The sequence below is a fragment of the Zalophus californianus genome, chromosome 4, assembly GCF_009762305.2.
Source record: "Zalophus californianus isolate mZalCal1 chromosome 4, mZalCal1.pri.v2, whole genome shotgun sequence".
Taxonomy (NCBI): Eukaryota; Metazoa; Chordata; class Mammalia; order Carnivora; family Otariidae; genus Zalophus; species Zalophus californianus.
Genome location: NC_045598.1, coordinates 54936873 through 54962879, shown reverse-complemented (window position 1 = coordinate 54962879; position 26007 = coordinate 54936873). Strand labels below are relative to the sequence as shown.

Genomic DNA, 26007 nt, shown 5'->3' with positions numbered 1-26007 from the left:
AGAGAATGAGCCTAAGACTCCACCCAGGTTATACCAAGCTCTCAAAGCATGCCCATAGCCCCTTCTCCTTGTCCTAAGATAACCTCCTGACATCCGGGACTCAACTTTGCCTCATACTGATGTCAAGTCTCCACCCCAAAGTAAACATGGGGATATATGGTTAAAAACAAAAGAAGAAAGAGAAAAAAAGGAACACATTCAAAATCAAGGAGTATAGGGACACAACAATCTCTGCAATCTACTCATGGACAGTGGGGCTTTAGCACTGCTAAATGAACTAACCTAGAACAAAACCCATTACTGTTCAGCCAGATTTCAGAGTAAATGAATCCAAACAGACAAGTGAAAAAGAAACGGCATTTTACATCATATATTAAATAGTAAAAATTATCCAAACAATAGCAACCATGACACTTACTAGTATCAAAATATTTACATCGACGTGGGCGGATTATTTCTTGGGCATCTTGAGAAGCAACAGATTGTGACGGATCATCATTGGAAGACTGAGTTTCATCCTCTTGACCTGATGAGTCCTTTATATTCTCTTCCTGCAAAATAATACATTAAATTTCTTTAAGATGTAAGGAAAATTATTGCAGATGAAAGGTTACAGTATTCCAAATACAACGAGAAGACTAAAATAAATACACTAAATGCAGCACGGTGTTCTGGATTGGAACCTGGAACAGAAAAAAGGACATTAATAGAAAAACTGGCGAAATCTGAATTGTCTACAGTTTAATAGTATGGTACCAGTGTCAATTCTTACTTTTGATAAACACACCATGGTTACATGAGATGTAAACAGGAAAAGTTGGCTAAAAAGTACATAGGAACTCTATGCTATCTTTGAACCTCTCTCTATATCAAATTATTTCAAAACAAAATAAGAAAATTGAATACAGAACTACCAATTAGCCTTTAATACTTAAAAATAGTATTTTTTTTAAGTTGGTACAAATTTATTTAGAAGAGGCCCTGAAAAGAAATCTGGAATGACACAGATAAAACTATCACTTTTCAGATTATAGGGGACTTCCAATATTAATAAGTTACTACTTCAACAAGAAAAAAGACTACAATCTTAATAAATGTGTATAACCTTACTTTATTTTCCCCACTACAGCCACTGTTATCATCATTATCAGCATCTTCATCATCTTCTCCTTCTTCTTCCTCTTCTTCCTCCTCCTCATCTTCTTCAGGTAGTCGAATAGTACTATCATAACCATAAAGACTGAGAAGTTCATGAATTGGCATGTCTCCTTCCTAAACAGACCAAATAAAAAGTTAATTTCTGAATAAATGGATATTTCATATTCCTGTAATTCACACCTTCATTCATAGGGAATATCCTTAGAACTGTATCAAGACTTCTCAAATCATAAAAGGTGAACGAAAACAACTCTGAAACCCAGGAAAATCCTAGTCTTTCAAGAATTTCTGTAAGAGACTCACCAATTCTAATCGCTAACAACAAAACCTTTAAGTATAATAAAAAAATGACAGTGGTGTAGAACTGTTCTGTGCAATCAATTCAATAAATGTACACTGGCAGTTAACACTATGAATAGATGCACACACTTAAGAGTACCATACATAATTTGGAAGTGGGAAAAATAATTAGAAAAGAGACTGGAAACTAAGTTAACAAATTCAAAAATGGAGGTGAAATTCACAGCCCAATCCAAACACATTAAAAGAAAACAGTAATGATATACAGGAATAACACTGGATTCCATTAGCCATATGTTCTTTTCTAGGATAACCTAAAATTATACATAAAATCCTGTCATGCAATTCTTTGCTATCTATTTTACAAAACTGTTATATAACCTCCAACTCACAGATGAGGAAACTGAAGCTCAGAGATTAAGCAATCTCTCCCCAAATCATACAAATTACAAATAGTAGAACCAGATTTCAAGTCTAATTCTAAAAGCCCATACTCATCAGTACATCATACTGCCTCAGCCAGGAATCACCCCTAACTCCATAAAAAAAAATACACCCTCTAAGGATGAAATGAAGAAATATCCATATGCAATGAAATGAATCAAGTTTTCTATAGAAGGTATTCACTCTAACTAGTAATCAAGTGATATAAAGTATCAGGGAAATTGGGAGAGCATTCTGACTATAAAAAGAAAATTTAATCCAAATCACCTGAATGTACTACACACATTCACACATGCCCTCCTTCTACAACCCTCTACCCCACCTCTCTTTTGAGAAAAATTTAAGGCAGTTTAGAACCTACAAGAAGGGCAATCATGAAACAAGACCTGTTTTGTATTTCTCCAGCAGTCTTGTAGCATTATTCATGGACAGAAATAAGTCGCCCATGTGTTAAAAACATTGTTCTAGTAGAGATGGATATATCAGATTGGATGATATAACCTGATGACACTAGGCACTTAGATCCTACAACTAACTCCCATCACTCAGAATTTGTGTATGAGAAGCAAATAATGTTTATAATTTGAAAAAATTTTCTTATAGAAAGAGGTAGGAAGAAAATGCTGTTTAACACTTGTATTTCCCATTGTAAATGGATACTCTAGTTATAAATCAGTCTGTGAATCTGTTTCTGAAAGAGAAGTCAATTTGGAGAGCCCTGACTGATGACGTACAGCAGCCACAACCTGAAAGTGCTAACTCTATCAGGTAAGGTGCTACCACTCTAGCTGAGAGCAGCGGGCACACTTAACTGACATCTCCTATTGTGTTTCTCTTAAGTGCAGTAACACAAACAGTGCTTGAGGTGTTCAAGAAACTAGTCCATGCAGATATCTGGTCCATGTACCAAGGACCTGGTACAGGAGACAGAAATTTGGCATTAGAAAATCAGGATTTAAGAACTAAAACAGAACTTCAAGATCAAGAAAGTAGAGTAAGAGAAAGATATAGAAAAGGCTGGTTGTTTATACACTGATAACAAATAGCTGCCATAAAGTGTCTTCTATGTACCAGGCATTTGTGGTAAGTACTTTGATTCCACTATCTTATTCTCTCTCTTTTCTGAACAAAAGTAGAATAAGAATATTATGCAATCTCAAAAGATCTTTAAAAGTACCAGTGGGAGTATTTACTACCTTTAAGAAAACTAAGCAGAAGGAAACATCATGCCCTGACAGAGATTTTTTTTTTTTAATACCTAGACTTAATCCCAGCTCGTATTTCCCATGAACTAATTCTGCACCACAAACTCGAAGGTTTAACAATGACAGTCACTACTATAAACAAGAACCACGGAAGTCACCAGTATGAATAAGGGCCAAACCAAAGAAAACCTTCAGCATAAGTTTGCAACTAACATTTACATGGACCTAAAGAATTCATGAAGTACTTCATATTTATCTCATCTTTAAAACTTCCTTAATTGGGCACCTGGGTGGCTCAATCGGTTCAGCGTCTGCCTCTGGCTCAGGTCATGATCCCGGAGTCCTGGGATCGAGCCCCATGTGGGGCTCCTTGCTCACCGGGGAGTCTGCTTCTCCCTCTGCCCCTCATTCCCCTCTCGTGCTCTCCCTCAACTTCCTTAATATAGGTTGCTATTACCTCTAACTTTTATGAGTGAGTTAACTGATATTTTGAAAGATTATGCAAAATAGGTATATTATCAATCAAATGTCCTCAGGCTCTCTACCTTTGGTCTGTCATATTCAAGGGCAACAATCACCTTGAGGGCTTAGCCAAACAGAGTGCTGGGCCCCACCCCAAAGTTTCTACTATAGTAGGGCAGAGGTAGAGGCAGAGTATCTGCATATTTTCTATAAGCCAGGCCATACTGATGCTCTTGGTATGGGACTACCTTGAGAACCACTTATCTCACAATACAAGATACCTGCAAATTTCCTTTCCAATGGGAGGTAATAAAGCTTGATCATTATCTTTAATAAAGCTAATCACTAACACCTGACACCTAGCTCAGTTATGTGTCAAAAGGATAGGTGACATACTAACTGCATGGAAAGGAATTTTTTTTTTTAAATCACTTTCGGGAATATGGAATATCTCATATTCATGGTTAGGTCAGTATTTTTTCCTCCTAGATAAGCATTTAAAAAGTATGACTCATTTTAGCTCTCCTCCAGCCATCCAAGATGTGAAAAGGAAAGAAGGCTAAGGGGGAAGAAGGTGGCCCCAACTTCCCTGCTGTCATGAAGAAGCAGGAAGCCAAGAAGGTGGTCAATCCCATTTGAGAAAAGGCCCAAAAATTCTCGTATTGGACAGGATATCCAGCCCCAAAGGGACCCCACCTGCTTTGTCAAATGGCCCCGCTACACCCAACTGCAGCAGCAAAGGGCTATTCTCTATAAACATCTGAAACTGCCTCCTGGGATTAACCAGTTCACCCAGCCTTTGGACCACCAAACAGCTACTCACCTGCTTAAGCTGGCCCACAAACAGAGACCAAAGACAAAAAAAAGCAGTGATTGTTGGCCCAGGCTGAGAAGAAAGCTGCTGGCAAAGGGGATGTCCCTATTAAGAAATCACCTGTCCCTCCAGCAGGGGTTAATACTGTCACCATCTTAGAAGGCTCAGCTGGTAGTGACTGCACACGCTGTGGATCCCACTAGGCTGGCTGTCTTCCTCCCTGCCCTATGTTGTAAGATAGGGGTTCCCTACTGTATTATCAAGAAGGCCAGGCTGAGCCATCTGGTCCACAAGAAGACCTGCACCAACGTTGCCTTCGCACAGATTAACTCAGAAGACAAACAAGCTCTGGCTAAGCCGGTGGAAGCTATCAGGACAAATTACAGTGACGGATATGATGATATCCGCCCTCACTGGGGAGGCAACATCCTGGGTGCAAAGCTGGTGGTTTATATCACCAAGCTAGAAAAGGCAGAGGCTAAAGAACTGGCCATCAAACTGGCTAAGTGTTGAGTTTTCTGTACATAAAAATAATAAAAGTTCTCTTTCAAAAAAAAAAAAGAAATGTGACTCACCTTGCAACAATTCATTTCTCAAAGAAAAATTTAACAACACTTCTAAAATTGGCTAAGCAGAGAACAGAGGAGAGTCAAAATGGCTAATCACAGTACATTCGGAGGAGATCTGATTGAATGTGAAGAAACAGTAACAGAACTGGCAGATAAAGAAAAGTCACTTAAATCAGAGCAAATGACTACTGCACAAGTATAGAAACAAAAATGAATACCCAGGTTACTCTGATTAGAGCATAAGATATCTGTAGAAACTAAAATAAAAAAAGGTAGACCTGGTATTTTTACCTATTTTCTCTAGTTTTACTTAGTTTCTAGTAGGAGGTGTTATACTCTACTTTTGACTCCATTTCAGAGTAACTGTTGAGCAGTGATTGACACTGGAAGGGCTTAGGGAAAATTATACACAAAGCAAAATGTTCAAGAGGGACTTTGGCAGGGAAAGATTTAGTTTGCCAGAGACAGAGCTAGGATGGAATCCCCTGCTATCATTCACGTGTAGTATAATTAGAACCTAAACTAAATTAGTGGATGTGGTAAAGAAAAAAACTAAAGAGACCCTGAAGAAAATGACCATGAGTAAAGAATGATCAAGAGGTCCTGGTGACACCGAATCTCTATTCCACACACTCCTTGTGCCCAGATACACATTCATAGGACTTCTAAAAAAAGTTCTAAAAAAAAAAAAATTAAAAACAAAAAACCCCCCAAAATTAAAAACAATAAAGTTCTAAGAAACTTCAAAGTTAATTTTAGGTGGGTTCTATTATGTGTAAACAAAATATCCTTGCCTATTCCATTAAGAAAATGCTTGATTGATTTTAAAAACAAAGAGTATATAGTGGTTTTATGCTTTTGCTTAGGTATTAACTTTTAACTTAACCTCTGTCACCTAATACACCAAGTTAGAAAGCAACAAGTTAGTAATGAACAATCAAGACCCACTGAGGAATACAAGAGAGTTTGACATTAGTATGAAAAGTATCTTACTTGACCTAAAGTATATAAAGATCTTGCAGTAAACACAGCTGTAAGTACAGTAAACCAAAGTCAATTTTGCCAAGGAATCCTCAGTTTCAAATTCAGGTAGCATTTATTGTGTCCCTACTATGCACTAACGGAAGTACAAAAGATTTAACAAGTATTTTGTAAGGGTAATTCATCATTGCCTGCCCCACCCCCCAATCCTTTCTCTTTCAACTTCTATATTCATCTTCTTCCAGGAAATGCTTCCTTCATTCCAAGCATGTATTTTGATTGAGAGCTCACCTTCTGGACTATATGGCATCTGATCCAATTGGAATCACTACATTCCCTGGCCGTAGGTTTGGAATGGGCACATGACCCAAGCCTGGACATAGTTTGTTTCCAAATCTGTACCAAGAGCAGCTGAAGAAACATAAACTATCTAAAGCAGTACATCTTGGAGACCTGGAAACTGACAGCATATAAAGAAAGTTGGTCTGAAAAAGGATGCCACCATGTAGAACAGCAGAAACAGAAAATATCTTCTGGTGGCACTTGAGTCCTTAAGGCCTAGATATCTCCCTGCTCTTAATAAAATTACATGAGCATTAAATTCCCCATTTTGCCTAAGTTAGTTCAAGATGGATTTCTATTATTTGCCCCTAAATATTCTGAAATAAACAGTAATGACATCCTATAAAACAAATGTTCCTTGTCATTTCCCTCTGAAAAAAGACTAAAAGCGAAATAAAACATGGCTGACAATACATTATATTAGGGCCTGTCAATCACCTGTTCCAGATAATCTCTCATTAACTTTTATTGTCAAAGTCTGTGTTCTACAAGGTACTAAGTAAGGGGCTTTCCTCAAGTTAAACTGAAACATCACAATAAAGTAGCAATGTCTTATTACCATTCATACAAAGGTTAAGAGTATAGAAATCAGGGAAACAAAGTGAAAGAGAAAATTATGGGTCAAGTAGAGTAGATCTTCACAGTTTGGGAGTTATAAATTTCTTTGAGAATTTTATGAATGATATAACTACTAGGATTTACTGAGTGATTATCATGTAGGATACTGTATTAAATGTTTATATGATAAAACTGAAGCTTAAAGACGTTAAGTAACTTGTCCAAAGTCACACACTTGCAGTTGAGTTTTGGCCACACAGTGTGACTAAATGCTTTATAATATCTTTACATATATATGCTATATACTGCCTTCCTTGAAACCTGACCCTAGGTTAAGTGTACCTCATCCTGATGGAATGTGAAGTAAGATGTACTGGGTTGATAGACTGTAAGATATATAAAGGAAGATATGGACATAGCACAAAATGAATAAAAACACAGGAATGTGGACTATACTTGCATACCATGCTTTAAGAAATAAGTTAACTAAGCACTATAACAAAAACAGGAGCAATCCTGCCTGCATAACCTAAAGGGAGGCTAGCTGGCGGTGAAAAGAATAGAGTTTTTAAAAGACATTTTATCTGAAGTTAAATCTGTCCTTTAACTTTAAAACAATATGGTAAAGTTAGCAAATAACTTCAGTATTATTTGAAGGTTGGAGAGGTGTCCCTCTGCCTCCTATCAGATTAGTCATTTAGAAATGACTGCAGGTGACAGCAGATACTGGCTATTCAAGGGCCATTTGGTGGATGGACGCAGTACTCTTCTTCTACCTTGTACCACAAATGACTTACCAATAAATGCTTACAAAGCAAAGGGGAGGAAGAAGGAAAGAGACTGATTTCTAGCCAGGATGGTCCAGGGGACTATATCCAGATTGGACTACAGAGACAGTTCCTGAGGTAACCAACCTCTTGGGGTTGGGGTTTCACTATAAGATAAACTATAAAGGGATGGAGGCACTGAACGTTTCTTTATAATCCCCACACTCGGGTTTCTTTTTATTCAATATAATTCTTGTGTGTATACTTCAAAAAATACTCAAGCTCTCACATTTTAATTTTTATTTTCTAGTTCTGAAGATTCATCAGATGGTATGTGTCTAGCACTTCAAAGTGAATATTAAGTATATTATTATGTGATTTTTTTTAAAGATTTTATTTATTTATTTGACAGAGAGAGAGAGAGAGAGAGAGCAGGAACACAAGCAGGGGGAGTGGCGGAGGGAGAAGCAGGCTCCCCGCGGAGCAGGGAGCCCGATGCGGGGCTCGATCCCAGGACCCGGACCATGACCTGAGCCGAAGGCAGACGCTCAGCTGATCCTGATCCCTCTTCTCCCAAATAGACCGCTACAATTGTGCCATTCAAAGCAAGACTAGGAATTTTAAGAATACATCTGAAAAACAGTTAAACCAGCCTACATATTGCTATTTCTAGCAAAAAGTCTATCTACTATGGGAATGATTCTGACACTCTCTAAGATCACCACAATAAATTCTAACCTGTGTATCTAATTCTACTAAAACATTTAAATGGTAAACTTATATAAGCACCTTTTACAATATTAAGCTTTATGCCTATATTTGAACTGTACTGAAATGTAATAACAAACATCAAAGCATTTTCTATGGAAAGCTACTTTTCTATGAACTTAAAACTACAGACCATGCAGTTGATAACTCCTGAATGAATCAACTGTCAGAATTCTGACATAATTACATCAAAAGTTCACTGCATATAACATGCCAGGTAAAAACCAACTAACTGATTCTTGACAGAGCTGTAATGTTTCGTTTCTATAAAAGAAAATCAGTAATCAATATGAGAAAATCTTCATTTTTTAAATTAAAAAAAAGAATTTAGTTTGGTTCATTCCTAAAGAGTTTATAATTATACTGGCCCTGAACTAGCTTAGCAGCAGGTTACGAAAGCATTGGTGATTTTGCGCAACTTAAACCTAAGCCTTAATTATTCTGGGAAAAGCTAGAAGCATCTGAGAAGGTGTAAGACTGCCTGGATGAAGAGAATGATAAAAGATTGGTTCCCTGTCTCTTTCTTTCTATATCCTCTACAAATAATTCTACTTTTTCTTCCCTAAGAAGGGTCATTTGAAAGCAAATTTGGGGAGGCTGTAAAAGACTGAAGGAGGCAGAGAATAAAGTAGAAACAGTAAAAGACAATACACATCCAAACTTTTAGCAAAGTCTATTAGCGATTTTGTACTAATTAAATGTAATAGCCTATTTTCCAAAACAGAAGAAAACAATAATCATTCTACTACATAACCTGTACTGATTATCTCCTAAGTAACTACTTACTCAACTATTTGAGTAATGTAGAATGTGAGAAAATGGAAAATATAACATTTTCCTCCTTTAAATGTTATCCCATGGATGGGTTATTCAGAAATGAAAATATATCTAAAGCAATAGAAATTTCTATGAAATATAGGCAAATAACTGCCTTTCCACTTAATGAATATATGAAGTGACTATGATTGTTTCTTTCGATGTTCACCTAGGTTCTGAATCATTCAAAATTATACCAGTCTTCTGAATGACTTTCCAGCCTCTTCTAAAGAATAGTTTTGACTCCAGGCTCTTCATGTGCTTTTAACTCATTCTTGAAAAGCTTTTATAACAGCTATACATCATTGCCCCTAAAACCAATTCTGTTTTTTGGCTTAATAAAATATTGAATTGCTTAGGCATTATAAGCCAGCTTTAATTACTAAAAGATCCAAAACGGGACCATCTGACAAGATATGACTAGATATTAATAGGATTCCTTTTCTAACTCTTTAAATGTACACTTTAAAAAGTTCCAAACTAAAATTCTGAAACACAGATTAGTCTTTATTACTACAAAAGTACAATTCATTTTTCCACGATATTATGTACTCCAAATGCTTAAAGACTGACACGATGTCTTATTTATTTATGTTTTTATCATGGAGTGCAGATCATTTATGTAGGACATTTTAAATTAGAGCATACCAGATTGATTTATCCATTCATTCATTCAAAATGTTTGACCACTCTTGCAAAATACCAGGAAATGCACTGGTGAATAAAACAAAAACTGTCCCTCCCGTCAGAACTAAAGGAGGATACAGATAATAAATTAGACAAACATGTAATTACAAATTGTGTTAGTTATAAGAAAGCATTGAATGGGGTATAATGGTTTAAAAAAAAAGCTAATTAGGAGACAGGTTAAGGTCATTCTGAGGAGGCAACATTAAGCCCAGACTTAAGAGGATAAGAGTCAGTCTCAAAGCACATATCAAGGAGCAGGAATGAGCTGAAAAGTCTTGAAGCAGAAAGAAAAAGCACATCTAAGAACAGAAGCAGCTGATGTGGCTATTTAAGAGCATGACAGAGGCACTATAATACATGGATGAAGGACCCTATCACGCAGGTGGCCTTGCTGGCCAAGTCAAGGAATCTGGATTTTCTTCTTGTGTAACAGGAAACCACTGAAGCAATTTTAAATAAAAGGCTGACACAAATGGATTTGTATTTTGAAAAAGACCATCATGGCTACTATAGAAATATCCTAGAGGGAAGAGTGGTAAAAGAGGAAATGAGGAGAATCTAGTTAGGAAGTTACTATAAATAGTCTAGGCTAGAAACGGTGACCTGGGCTAGAGAGTGGCAGCAGAGATGGAACAACAGTCAGATAAGAGGTATCTTTGTGGGTAAAAATGAGAAGCTTATTTGGGATTGAGTACTGGGAATGAAGGAAGAGGACTCCCTGATTTCTGACTTAGGCAACAAGGTACAATATAGTGCCATTTTTTATTAAGCTGAAGACAGAGAAGGAACAGATGGAGGAAGAACATCAATCAACAGTTCTGCTTTGGACATTTAAACTTTATTTTTAAAGAATTTTTTAAAAAAGATTTTATTTATTTTTGACAGAGAGACAGAAGCAGGGGGAGTGGGAGAGGGAAAAGCAGGTTTCCCGCCGAGCAGGGAGCCTGATGCAGGGCTCCATCCCAGGACCCTGGGATCATGACCTGAGCCGAAGGCAGACGCTTAAGGACTGAGCCACCCAGGCGTCCCTATTTTTAAAGAATTTTTTTAAAAGATTTTTATTTATTTATGTTAGCGAGAGAAAGCGCGTGCACGCGCACACACACAAACACACGAGCCGGGGGTGGGGCAGAGAGAGAGAATATTCAAGCCAACTCCTCACTGAGCACAGAGCCTGATGTGGAGTTGGACCCAGGACCCTGAGATCATGACCTGAGCCGAAAAAGGTTCGGTTTTTCGGAATATATACATACACACCAAATGTATGGTGTGTATGTATACATTCATACACACTCAGGTGGTTTTAACCACTCAGGTGGTGTTAACCACCTGAGTCATCCAGGCGTCCTTAGGACATTTAAAATTTAAAGATATCTATTGAGATATCCAAGCAGAAATGTCAAGCAGGGAAGGTTAGATAAACAAAACTGGAGACAAGAAATATGACAGTGCTAGAAAAATAAAGAATACTGATACCCTGGGAATAGATGAGATCAGATCACCTAATTAATAATTTTCAAATTTGGTGTGTATGTATATATTCCGGAGATTCTAATTCAGTATGCCTGGGGAGAGGTATAGGAATCTGCATTTCTTAAGTCCATGAGCGATTCTGAAGCAGCTGACCTTCATACTACATTTTGAGGAGCACTAATTTACAGACAGAAGAAAAGTCCAAAACAGAGAATTGGGGAATTCCAAATTTAAACCTTGGGTGAAGGAAGATGAGTCTGCAAAGGGCACTGAATAGAAACAGATAGGAAAAACTGGACAGTGGGGTACTCCAGAATTCAAATAAAAGAAGGGAGTGTTAACTGTTGAATATGGCTGACAATAAAGTAGAGAGAAAAGTGACTGATACATAAAACAATAAAATCATTGGTCATCTTGACAGGAAAGGGCAGAGACTATCTAGAGTATTTTATAGAATAAATGGGAAATGAGGAAGATGATAACCACTATTAAGAAATTCTGGCTCTGAAAGGGTATTAAGTAAAAGGTCAGCAAGTGGGGGAGGACAAAGGTATGTATGAGGAAATTCAGCATACTTTTTTTTAGAGAACAGGAAAAGGGTGGAGGGGCAGAGGGAGAGAGAATCTTAAGCAGGCTCCACACCCAGTGCAGAGCCCAACAACCTGACTTGATCTCACAACCCTGAGCTGAAATCAAGAGTAGGACACTTAACTGACTGAGCCACCCAAGCACCCCCTTTATATAGCCCATCTGTGACTGGATACCTGTGATATTTTACTAAAGTAACTATTTTAATTCTATTCCAAATAGTTATTTAAAAAAAAAAAAAGCCTTTCATTTCAAACTTTAAATATCGCACCTACGACCACATAAAATTTTTCAGTATCAATTATATACAACACCACTTTTCCCCCAAAACAAAGGTAGAGACCCAAAATTTCAAGTATTTCCTCTCTCTGCAAAAAAGCCATGACTACTCTCCGCAAAAAAGCCACAACTACTTCATCCTCTAGCTCTTAGTGTTTATTTACCCTTGCAAGATCCTCTATTTCAGAACTGAAGTTTGTTTCTCCTTCCATCATTTCTTCCTCTTCTAATGTTCGTTCATCATCAAAATCATGAACCAGCATGTCAGCTGATGGATCAAATTCATGGTCATCTGATGTTGCTGAACCTCCTGGTAAAGAATATTTTAAAAAGTTTGGTAAACCAAATTAAGTGTTATTAATATTAATTTAATGTGTATGTTATATGAAGCTGGACAGAAGTCAAATAAAAGTATCAGGGAAAAGCTATGCATATCAAGCCTTATTTGTTTTCTAAAATTCTTGCCCTTACACTCATCACCAACCTCCTGCAAAACCTCTCTTTTCTAAGGGATTATTTTTTGCCCTGTTTCACCTCTATTCAGTTAAAACTGCAACTAGTATGGGATGGTCGGAGGAGAGTATAGCTTTAAAAAATTATGTAGCTTTTAAAAAGTACTGTCATCTAAACATGAAATTTCAGTTGCAAAGAATAAAGGGTCATATCAAAAACAGAACGATCATTTGTGTGGGAAAAATCACAATTCTTAATCATTTGATATTTAATAGACCCAATGAGCATGAACCCTTATGGCCCATGAGAATACATAGTCATGTGAAATACAAAGTCATCTGAACAGTCTAATGAAAATACAGCTGCACTCAAATATTATTCTATTAGCTCTTCCCCCAAAATATATTTTAACATACAGGTAGCTGTTCTTAGTTGATTTCAGTCTGAAATAACTCTGATATAGAATATAAAGCAAAATTTTTAAAAAACTGCATATAGAACTCTTATGAAAGTCATTAAAAATACTCCAATAGGTAACTGATGTGTAAGCTAATCTATTTTTAGCCTGGTGGCTGGGGAATACTGCTGTACTCAATAGGGTCAAGCCTGTAATACTAGATTGCAAGCACTCGGCATATACATTCTGTAAACTATCCCCACATTTGGCTATTGCCAAACCTGGACTTAAGTTTGCAAAAGCATTTTTTACTAATAAGTGAGTTATTTAACATTTAAAAACTTAATTAGCAATTTTTAAATCAATTTAAACTGTTAAATGTTGTTATAGTAAGATTAATATCATTAATTAACAATATATTACATCAATATACCCTTCCTTCAGTCCAGTAAGAGGACCAGTAAGTAAAACAGAGTTAAAGGTTGATTTCTTAAAAAACAGACTACCAGGGATAATGGGGTGCCCAAGGCTCAGGGTTCCTGTCATCTCCCTCAATTTTGAGTGTAAACACCACTTTTTGAGTACTTATTGTGTGTCTAATACTATGGCTCAAGTACGCCATATACATTATATCTCATTTAATCTTCAAACAATCCTATGAACAAAAACAAAAACTTGAGGCTCAGAGAGTTTAAGCAGCATGTTTAAACCCACAGAGCCAGTAGGTGGCAAGGATGGAATTTAAATCCTGGGTCTGCTAATTCCAATGCCTGTGCTTTTACTGTACTTCAAACCTCCTGCAAGCCCCAGCCTCAGAGACAATAGGTATCTTGCCTCAAAGAATACTTGAAGAGAACCTATTTTTCTTAAAAAAAAAAAAAAAAATTTTAAGTAGGCTCCACACCCAGCGTGGAGCCCAACACAGGGCTTGAACTCACAACCCTGAGATCAAGACGAGCTGAGATCAAGAGTTGGAGGCTTAACCGACTGAGCCACCCAGGGGCCCTGAAGAGAACCTATTTTTACTAAGATGTGTGAACTGCAAGCCAGGTCAGGTGGTGAAGCACTAAAGAAGTCATTCTGCTCTTTGAAGAACACAATACTGATATTAAATATAAAATAACTAGATATTTCTAAATCAGGTATCACCTCATAACACAAATGAGTTAAAAAACTATCAACGTTTTAGAATGATTTAAAAATAAAAATATATTTCATATTATATATACTATCAATTTCTTTGGAAAGATATGGCATGGCATAATTTTATTAGGGCATCTTAGTACTGGTTGAGGGACTGGACACAAGGAGAGCAGTTTGAGAACCCTTGATTTAGTTGCAGTTTTGTCCCAATCATTATCCCTTCTTCTTGAGTTTTTAATGAAAAATGTTCCCAAAACTTTTCAGTTCACCCAGCAATCTTCTAAGACAATTAGTCAATAATCATGTATTCCTATAAATGCTGCTGTATTTTTCTTCTCCTTTGTAGGCAGGAAGATCCTAAAACCACCTCACACCACCACCCTGAATATACTATTAACCTAATCATAATATAATTCCTATTGAATGCAAATATTATAAAAAACTAATTATGCTTAATTCCTAACTACTTATACTTTCACTAACTAAAATAACAAAACAAAACTCACATGAATACACAGCATCAAGTTATGAGTGTTCTATTACTTACTTAAAGCCTCCAATTTTTTGTCATTTACAATTATATTCAAAGCTTTGCCACCTCACCCTTGCACTACATGAAATACCAAAGGGTAGGTAAACCTTTTTCCCCTTCTCACTCCAATCCTTTCTCCACATATACACCGCACTGTTTTCTACTAACTTTCAATTTCACTTCTTTTCTTGCCTTAATCTGACTTCTTGGTTTCATCTGACTCCTTTTTTACTTGTTGAAACCAATTAACCATCCTATTCCTTTCTGTTAATTACTAGGCCCACTGTTAGGCTGTCTCCTAAAGGTAAAAATCCCTAAATAAATTATTAGAGGTAGGGAATCTGGTGCTTTGTGTAAATAAATATTTTGCTTCAGAGTTAAGGCGAAGATCAGTTTGGTCAAAAAATTACATCTTACTGCAAAATTACTAAAAGGTATCTTACATCTTTCAAAGAGTCAAAAGATAAACTGTTTATAACATATCATATGCACTCATTTAATCATTTTATTTCCTTCCCTTCCCTAAATTTCCCCCCCTCTATTGGCTACAAGTCTTACAGGTAAAACCCTGTATTGTGCCTCTACAGGTTTACACTGGTAAAGTCTAGAGATAAACCACTGAGCCTGGGTCATGTGATTATTATTAGTAACATCAATTCCAAAGTACAGATGTTACAAAGGCCACAGCTTTTTACCAGTGGACCAAAAATTTTTTTTACACAGAAGCCTCTATTCTTACTCTTTTTCCACCAACTTTTGTTAACTGCCTACAATTAGTATTACTTATAAGAACAATATATATTCTCTTTGGGCAGAAGCCTGATATTACAAACACTACTTCAAAAGATTTTCCTTAGTCTGAAAACAAAAACAAAACAAAATAAAAAAATCAATCTATTTGTATAAGCATTCAGCAAGTAGTAAAGGCCATCAAAGATATTTTATTCTTCAAACTCCAGTATTCAAGTTCAGCCTAAGCCGATTCAAATGCAATGGAAAATGAGAAAGCTATTTATTAATATCACGTTTGAAGTAATTACTTTTTTTGTGCCTATATATTACCTGATGAATGTCTCAAAAATTCACAGAAAAATATCTCTGGGCGCCTGGGTAGCTCAGTCAGTTAAGCGTCTGCCTTCGGCTCAGGTCACGATCCCAGGATCAGGACCTGGGATCGAGCCCCTGCACTGGGCTCTCTGCTCAGCAGGGTCCTGCTTCTCCCTCTCCCTCTGCCTGCCACTCTGCCTACTTGTGATCCCTCTCTCTTTCTCTGTCAAATAAATAAATCTTAAAAATACATATATCTAAAACTCAGTCTATTTGCAGTGGGACAACATTAACAAAAACTAGAACCTATTTTTTTGATGAAAAGATGTCTGTGTTTGAAAGGAAAAAAAAAATATTGGGAACAATTCCATGTCCTAAAAAGGATACAATAATCTACTATTTATCTGAGGTCAGATTACTTCCAACCTCAACCATCCAGAACATATTTATAAACTAGGAAGTTAAAAAAATCCTTGAGTTACAGAAATGTCACAAAGCCTAATATACTTTACTTCCAAGCATATTAGAAAGAGTAAGACATCTCAGCTGAAATAAATATGACAAAACTCACAGTCAGCTGGGAGCACACTAACCATTTAGAAGGGATCTGGAGGTATTCTAGTCTAGCTCCTACTTGATACATTGTACTACACAGAGTACAGTGATTTATGTTCCTGAAAATGACCCCAAACCATTACAAAAGGCATATATTAAGCATTTTTACAAACATTCTTTCTAAAACTTACAACATAGAAAGACTGCTTCAATAATCTGGAAAATTCAGTAATACATCATACCTAAATATTCAATATATATGAGATGTTTTCAAATAAAACACTACCCTATCTCAGAGAGCTCCCTTTCTGACTCTTATGCTATACTGAGCTGTTCCTTAATTCACGTACTCCATTATAGAAGGCAGTCCTCTCTCTTGAAGTCCCTGGACACCGAGGCAAAGACTAGACTCTTTCCTGACTGCTCTTCAGCTCCAACCAATTGTTGCTATACAGGAATGTTATACTTTAAGTAGTGCTAGAACTCTGACTAATCACAAGAAGCCTAAATACAGATTTTATATAAAAAACATTCTAATTTTTAAGATCACTACACTGGCCAAACAAAAAACATGTGTGGCCCAGATATGGTTCAAATACCCCATGTTTGCAACCTCTAAGTTAAGAAAAAATGAATCTGTACTGTATTTGTAAGAGAATACGAAACTCCAAAGCTATATGGTGTGCATCTAAACATAACCTTGATTTACGACATTATTCATTTTTTAATGTTCTTATATTATTTTTTCTCCCTCACTAAATGCATTAATTTTTTTCTCAAATACTTTGAGTTTCCTACACAAGCAAATATTTCTTAGTGACTCTTTTGAAAAAATACACTTCATATATACTTGAAATCAAATAGCAATTAAAACCTGTAAGAAATACACATAGTAATTCATAAAAAAAGTGAACCCACAAATAGTCATGAGGTTGAACTCACAGCAGCCTCACCTGTACTTTCATGGGCAGTCAAATATTTCATCCATTTCTTTTTCCCCAGAGAAAAGAAGCATTCAGAAGAAAAGCAAGTCAGATGATAGTCTAACTCCTCTAGCCTTTTTATAACTAATAGGACAAATGTTAGTCAAATAGAAATTATAGAATATATAGAAAATACTTACCTGGACTCGAAGACTCAACAGATGGCTGGGGGAGGGGGAGAAAAGAAGAAAAATTATCATCTTTGTGTAGTAATTCTTTACAAAATTTAGAGGAATTATTCAAAGACAAGCATGACACCAAAAACCACAGTAAGTTCTAATGTCTGAATTGTCCAAGACAAACTAAAACCTTCCATATAATCCTTTCTCTGACATTATATTTAAACATTAAAAAATTCCAAACATTCCTGAATCTAGAAACAAAGACAACAATAAGGAATTCAGATTTTAAAGGCAAATATGGGTCTCACAAAATATGTAGTTTAAGAGATCTGATTTTAGATCTTCGAACTTTCTAAAATATTTTCTCCAATCAAGACAGAGGAAATTACACACAAGGTTTGCTATCAAGCTGGTCTCTGGCTTAAAATGTGTGGGAGAAGGGAGGCCAAAACACTTTAAGACATTATTTTAAGTAAAAGTTATATTTTAAGAAAGCAAAAGGAAAAAGTAAAATGTTATTAAGCACCAAACAGTACATTAGGTTAACTTTACTCACAAACAACATATTTTTAAATTATCACAGAATTAGTAAGCTTCAAGCTAAAGTCAAGTTATCTGATGGAAAAATTACAAACACTCCCAATTAAAATGCTGCTTCTACTGTAGCAGTCTACTCCTTATATATTTAACTATAAGCACTTAGAAAATTTAAAGATAAAATTGCTAGCTAGCAACTTATTTCAGTAATATTACCACTTGACAATTTGCAGCTACATTTTATCTAAATTCAGTTAATTTATAATTATAAACAAGTCATCTACAAACACAAACTTCTATAAATAACAAAAACTAAATGTTTCAAATGACATACACTTCATAATTAAAACCTTTCCTATTCATTCAGAGCTATTTCATGCCCATTAGAAGTCAGAGATGCTGGAAGGCCCAAAGCATTAGCAAAGATAGGGTTATTCTAGTACAAATAGCCCCCAACAATGATGGCTCAACTTAATGATTTTTCAACTTTACGACAGTGCAAAAGCAATAGGTGTTCGTTCAGTAGAAACTGAACTTCAAATTTTGATTTTTTTTCCTGGGCTAGCAATATGTGGTATGATACTATCTTGTGATGCTGGGCAGTGGCAGCAAGCTGCAACTCCCAGTCAGGCATGCAATCACGAGGGTAAACAACAACCAATACACTTATAACCACTGTGTACCCATACAACTTTTCTGTTGTTCACTTTTAGTCTAGTATTCAATAAATTACATGAGATATTCAACATTTTATTATAAAATAGGCTTTGTGTTAGAGGATTCTACCCAAGTGTAGGCTAATTAAGTATTCTGAGCATGTCTGGGATAAGCTAGCCTAAGCTAAGATGTTCTTTCAGTAGGTTAGGTATAGTAAATGCCTTTTTGACTTAATGATACTTTCAACTTATGATAGGCTTATCAGGACACAGCCCCATCATAAGTTGACAAAGATCTGTATTTTCCCTCTTTCTGCTGAGTAATGGGGCAGAGAGTCAAGAAAAAAACAAAATAAAACGAGGGAAGTGCCTAATTTTCAAAAGCTAGGCATCTAAGACAAATTTCTTATAAAGTATTAAAACTCCATTTTGAAAACTGTCCACATTATGTTATTGTACTAGGTATGACATTCTAGATTATACATGATAACTTAGGTTCTTTTGAAGCACACTTTTCCAAGGGTCCTATTTTTTTTCCTTCTAATGCTTAGAATGGTTCTTGACTATATGTTATAGTCGTCTTTTATTTGACAGTATTCAGTATTAATAGATTTTCAAGCGTCACACCACTATCTTTACTTAAAAGTTACTTTGCCACAATAGAGTTAAAACAGTGCTACTTTTTAATTCTATTCCTCTAACAGGAAGCTGGAGAGCAGGGTGACAGAGTAATGTAACTATAAAAAGGGTTTCTAGATCTTTTGGGCAGAGAGCTACACATTTCTAGCTCAAAATGGATTTAACCACCACACAAATTATTACAGAGCAAATCAATATTTTAAAGTATCAATCCACTTTTATGTCATGCAATTATGCTTTATTTCCCAAGTTTAAGCACAATATCTGTCCAAGGCTACAGCAATGATGACTATCTTCATCTGGTTCCAGGTTCGCCATCCACAAAGTAGCCTTACAGTGCTGTTTTTCCTTTTTAATAAACTTTCGAAATGATTTGCAGGGCAAAACAAAAAAACATTAGGAGCTTAAAAGAAATGGCTCTTTGAACATTTAGGGTTTTTTTAAGCCAATAAAACTCCAGTAATTATTCCATTTAACAGTCTTCTCGTAAAAAGGGGGGTAAACTGGGCTAGAATACACATGAAAATTTTTTTCTCCAAAAGTATATACAAGAATCTGTTAACAGTAAATACCTCTAGGAAATGGGTAGGGGAGAGGTTTTTTCATTCATACCTTTCTACCCTGTTGGAATTTTCCAACCACTTGTTAGCATTACTGTTTTGTTTTGTTTTTTTAAAGAAAGTTAGTAGAGATTATCTTGTGAAATTATTAATTTTCATTTTCTTCCTCTACTTCTAGATTTTTAAGAAAACTTAGTACTTGCTATTTTTTTAACAAGTGCGTAATTTAGAAAAATAACCTAGTTTTCTTTTAGGTACATACATAATTATCTGAGATGGAAAACATAACACCAGACAGTCACACAGAGTATGAGTAAGCTAAATCAAATTAAAAAATGAAACTGTTAACTTTTATACCCTTACCCATATATATGATTTAGTTGATGAAGTTGCTAATAGTTGTAACAAATTCAATGCCTCAGATCTGTTCAAATGTTTCTCTTTTGTATTTTTCTAGAACATGGTAATCTAGATTATCATTATTAAAAAAAAAATAAGGTAGTAAAAACATGAAGTAATCATTAGACTCCTATATTCCAGGCAATCAAAAGCATATTTTCAATGAACATACCTGTCTGAACTAATTTCTCCCCTCAAACCAATTCCATCACCATTTCTTTGTTATCATCACCTGCCTAGTAATTTAGACACTAAATAAGAGATTCTCACAGTTATGGGGATAGAAGCCAGGAAGGAGTTAGAGGCCCTCCTCCAGGTGGGGAAGACAGGGGAACTGTGCTCACCATTTCTCTTCCTCCATACAAAACTAAGTCTCTTCTTTCCCCTGAGGAATACTGGAGCATAAAAAAGATTAAGAAAATCTTGGTGGTAAAACTAGCAAACTGACTACAGTAATAATAATTCAGGGGATGAACTGCTATTATTAAGCACTAGGAATTCAGAAGCCTGGGTCCCACTCTTAATTGTGCCACAGCCTAAATGCACAACCTAGGACAAACTGCATTAACTCTGCTCAGTTTCATTTTCCCTAAGATAGAAAGATTTACACTTCTTCTAGTTCAATTTCCTTTGAGATCTAACTTCTTTACTATTATGATTTGCTCAAAAGACATACTACTAAGGAATACTTAGCTAAAGGGATGGGATATGTTTAACAGCCTCTTCTAAATTTTTTTTTTAATCTAGGACTTTTGGAAAAAAATTATCTCAATTTGCAAAAAGCTTTCTGGGAGGTGCTACTTTATGAATTTCCTATCTACACAAACATAATTTTAAGTCATTCTTATAAGCCATAGAATAAGTCAAACAGAATGGGTCCCAAGTGATGACTGGTACCTGAACAGCTTAATCACTGCAATGAATTTTGAAAACATTTGCAAATAAACACTGAAATATACAGGGACTCAAGTTAGCACCAAGCAAGAAATTTCTATATAGATGATTATTTTTCTACTTTTACTAATCAGTTACTTGCTTCAATGGCAGTGTTTTATTTCTGATTTGAGAAACTGATGAGTCTTCAGTTCAAAAATTCTCTAAAAGTAATCCACTTCTATATTTCCTCCAGCTAACCTTTCCTACCTTATCAAGCACTTTATTACTCCTTCTGAATTAAACTTTATTAGATTCTCATACATTGGTGTTCATCAAGAATAAATATTAAAAAAAAAATTCATTACCACTACAGAGAATTATTTAAAGCCTAAATCCATCACAGTGAAACAAGTTTTGTTTACAATTGAAATTAACACTATCAAGAATAGCAGTCAAGATGATCCTATTTCCTTAAAAAATGAAATTCAAATACACTAAAAAACCACTAAGCAAGCAGTCTGTTTTCAAGAGAAATAAATGAACAGATGCAATAGATGCAATTAAACAGATTATGTATATAATTTTTGGAAATGATTAAATACTTAAAACTAATACAGAAAAGCAAGTTCATTAAATTTTCTTTTCTTTATATAACAGCAATATGGCCTAGGTGAAAAGATACGTCTTGCACCATGTTGTGGATTTTTTTTTTTCCTGGAGCAGTCCCTTCTGTGTTTACAAACTCTGAAATAACAAATTGTTCATTCCCAAAGGTCCCTACACCACATTCCTTATAAAACCCAAAGGATCAACGATTTCTTCCTTTCTCAATGCCTTTGTAAAACTGCAACTACCCTGTAATTTCCTTCCTTAAGTGTAACTAGGAGAACCTCCTTTTGGAAGGTTGATAAATAATTCTAAGAGATAATAAGTAATGAGAAATATTACTAAAAACTATTAAGAAAGGGAGTATGTACCATTTCTTTTAATCACATTAAATATGTTGTTAATGTTACCACGATTTGAGGAACCATTAAATACATACTTCCTACTATGGACTGCCTAAGATGATCAGATCAAGTATGAAAAATCAATATATTCTATTTACATCTAAATCAATTTGTATTCAGGAAGTAAACATTTCTCTGGAAAAACAAGGTCAGGGTCATTCTCCTATGGAAAAAATAACAACAATAAAAACACCCAGAAGCATAATATCTGCATTTTTCTCCAGAGACATACTTCCTCAATAACCTGCTTTCCCCTCAGATTTATCAAATAAATGTATATTGTTGTTCTGCATTTTCTGTTATTTCACCAGTTAGCTTCAACGTTCAAGTCTACTTAACCAAAAGTACAATAGCACATTTATTTTACCGCATACTTTATATTGGCATCATGAACAAATCTCCTGAGAGCTCACACAATAGCAAATAAAAGCCCTCTATACACCAAGCATTTCTCCACATAATTTTTAAAAATGATTAGTCTCTAAAATCATCCTGATTACTAAAATATTGAGATCAGAAAAATACAAATTTTACTTTTCATTTTTTCACTTGCTTTAGATTTTTTGCAGGACACAGATGAATGAAGAAGGATCCCCCATTCTTCCTCCAAATTCACTAAAAATAAAACCATCTACAAGCAACTGAAGTTATAAAAGACAAATTTTTTTTTTAAGATTTCAGGTCACTAAATAAATGCACTGAAAACAAAGTTCAGGTTTTCTCTTCTTGAAATTGAACCATCCATGTGTTCCTACTTAACATGAGCATTCCATTCTCCAACTGATCCAATTTTTAAGAAAACTAAAACAAACCCTTCAAAATATTAGGAAATGATTAGTGACTCAAAATATTGCTTTTCCTCTCTTACATTAATGCAATCATCTTTAGCTTCTAAAACAAAAAAAAAAATATTAATATACTTCTACTTACATACTAAGTTTTCAGTGTGCCAGCAGTTAAAATTTATGGGTGAAGTTTCTTAAACTTAAATTTTACTGTATTTGCAAACTCTAAGTTATTTTCCTTCTATAATAGCTTGCCTTAAAATATGACTACAGAACTTAAAGCTCAAACCATTGTGAGCAACACCACCATGGAAGAAACCGTCACTGCTGCTTATCTAATAGACATTCACTGAAAGGGGAATCCACTGAACACTATTTAACAAAAAGTAGGTAAATTCAGCCACATACGACCCCTTCCCCCTCTTACATATGGAAAAAGAAACACTTAAAATCTTACCAGGACTAAAACTGTTTCAGCCCAGTGGAATGAATCCAGTCACATTTAAGTGAAATACAAAGTACTATGTTTTCTCCAACTTATGTGCCTTGAAATACAATTCTTTAACCACAAAGAACAAAAGAAATGGAAATAAACCTAAGATCTAAATTTAGTTTTAAATCAAAAGTAGTAAATGTCTTAAAAAGATTACTGGCAGCAAAGAGTCCTGCTATAGTGAAATCTGCTCCTTTAATAGCAAATACTCCACTACATTAATATAAAGTCAGTTTCTATAAGGAAAGAAGGAGCACCCTAAAAGCAACTGCACAAAAGGCTAACTTTTAAGTCCCTCTACTCAACCAGGACATAAAAAGCGTCGAAATTAATATTTTTCCATAATCTACACGTTTCTGTATCCCAAGGTTTAAAAAGGAGATAATATGGTATTACCAAATAATTCACCACTGACTTCATTTATCAAATAACACAAAAATTGGGGGCTGGATGGTTAAAAAAAAAACAAAACTATTCCTGAATCTGTTTTGGGGTGTCTCCGAGACCATGAAAATGGGAATTCATACAAGGAAATGCCTTAACAATCATTTAGTGAGGCTCTGACTCAAAGTAGATTAAAACCCCAAATACTATCACTTCTTCAACTCTAGGGGGTGAAGAATAACGGAATTCTTCCGAAGGTAAGGGGGAAAAAAGTATTAAAAAAATCGAATGTGTAAAGGTTTAAATCAGAAACAAAAATTTAAATCTCCAGTGGCACAACACTAAGTTCGAAACAATCATTAAGAGTGGTAGTTCGCCACGATTTGAAGCCCAAAAACATAAAACAATTATCACCGAAGAAAGGGGGCTTTGGTAACTCGTTTATTGGGGGGAACTCGTTTTTTTCCCCACAAGGGTAAAAAAAAAATATTAATAAGAGAAAGACAATAATAGATAGCCTTAACATGAAAGGGGTGGAGGGAATGCCTGGAAAGTGAAGAGAGGGAAAGGTAGAAAGCAACTCTTCTGAAATGTGAAGAGAGAAAAAGAGGTTCTACCCTGAGAAGGAATGGAACTGTTCCAGAGATAGAGGGAGAGTCCCCCAACCTAAACGGCCGGCCTGCGAAAGGCCAGGTTTACTTCTCCACGCTCATCAACACCATCAGGAAAACGAGAGTTAAAGGCCATTCTGCCTTACGTTTTCCCCATTAACACAGACTGGATGTCAGTAGCAAACGGGTGGGGGTGACGCGGAAGGGCGCAACAGCATCTCGGTGAGGGAGGGAAGAAACTTCGCAAGAAGAGGAAGCAGTAGCTCCTCTCTTGGCCCCTAGCACCGGCCGGCGAAGTTGCGCCACCGACGCCCCTGCCCCGCGGGCGCCCACTCCCCCTCACCCCTTTCCGCACGCACTACTACGCAGCACTCGACCCTTCAAACTGCCCCCGAAGTCCTACTACGCCTCCGCTTCCTCCTCCCCACGAACCCATCCCAACTAAGTTCCAGGGAAAGCTCCCGCCCAGAGCGCGGCCTGTTCCGGACAACAGGTGGGCAGTGGCGCCAGCAGGGCTGGGCCTCTCCTAGCCAGGCCCACTCCACTCCTCCCCGGCCAGGGCCCGGGGGCGCCCGGCTCCGGGACGGGGAGGGGGAGCTCGCTCCCTTACCTCCGCCATATTTGCCGTACTGACGGGTCACATCTCCGCGGCGGCCGCAGCTGGGTCACGGCCAGAACCCGGATGTGAGACTCGGCAACGGGACTCCAGCCGCCGCCGCCGTCTCTGCCGCTCCCGCCGCCGCTGCTGCCTCGGCGGGAACGCGCAGGAGCCGCCCGAGCGCGCCCACCACACCCCACTCCGCCCCCTCGCGGCGGCCCGGCTGAGCAGGACTGGAAGGAAAAGGCCGGCGCGCGCGCGCGCGGCAGGAGGGGCGCGCGCGCGCAACCCCGCGGCAGCCTTCCCCGGGAGGAGCGCGGAGGGGGCGGAGTCAAGGTGGGTTTTGAGGGGGGAGGTGGGCATCTCAGCGCGGGGCGCCTCCCCTGCGCTAGCGGATCCGCGACTCCAGCTTGGAGAGGGCCCTAAGGGGACCAGAGAGGTCAAGGAAAAGTGCCAAAAAAGCTGCGTCCAGCATTCACATCGCAGGGGAAAAGATACGTTATATTTTACATGTAGGCCTTTTTTGAAGTGCATTTGCTGGAAAACGGATGTTGCTGTGATGCAACAACGGCAACAGCGCAAAGTGGCGCGCTTTGAAAGCGGCTGTCTCTTGACAAGTATTTCTCTTTCTCTCTTTCTCTCTTCCTCTCTCTCTCGGTTGATTCCTGACAGGAAATGTAAAATCCCACATCCCCAAATCTTAGAGGTCAGAGCAGAGATTAAGAAAAGGGACTGTGAAAAGGTAGTCTGCCATCCTCACATCTCATTTGCTTTTCCCCCACACACTTCCTGAGATGCCAGGAGCAACGTAATTGTGCAACGTTTGAATTTTGCACAACTAGAGAAAATTCCAGAATGCGAAATACTAAAAAGCTGCTATTTGATGGATCTCTGAATTGACTCCATAGAGGGAAAACCTACTTATTTGCAATGCCTGAAATGCCAGCAATTTGAAAGTTTATTTTAAAATATTGGCCTAGAACTACCAATTGGCCTTGATGCCAATGCTAATG

At 36.8% G+C, this 26007-nt stretch overlaps 1 protein-coding gene across 10 annotated transcripts in view; it reads right to left on the bottom strand.

The window, feature by feature from the left end:
• Positions 1-26007, bottom strand: part of MIER1 (MIER1 transcriptional regulator) — a 62974-nt gene that overhangs the window by 32153 nt on the left and 4814 nt on the right. For 5 of the 10 annotated variants that reach the window (XR_003522954.2, XM_027610555.2, XM_027610569.2 and 2 more), the window contains 5 exons: positions 17465-17489; positions 17295-17331; positions 12379-12524; positions 1111-1272; positions 419-551 (listed from right to left, as the gene is read on the bottom strand). Coding sequence is in view for 9 of the 10 variants with exons in the window: in XM_027610555.2 (XP_027466356.2) it covers positions 419-551; positions 1111-1272; positions 12379-12524; positions 17295-17331; positions 17465-17489 (503 nt within the window). In the remaining variant the exon portion in view is untranslated. Of the gene's footprint in view, positions 1-418; positions 552-1110; positions 1273-12378; positions 12525-17294; positions 17332-17464; positions 17490-25006; positions 25166-26007 lie in introns of those variants that run through there. The other 5 variants (XM_027610578.2, XM_027610585.2, XM_027610624.1 and 2 more) reach the window with 2 other exon arrangements.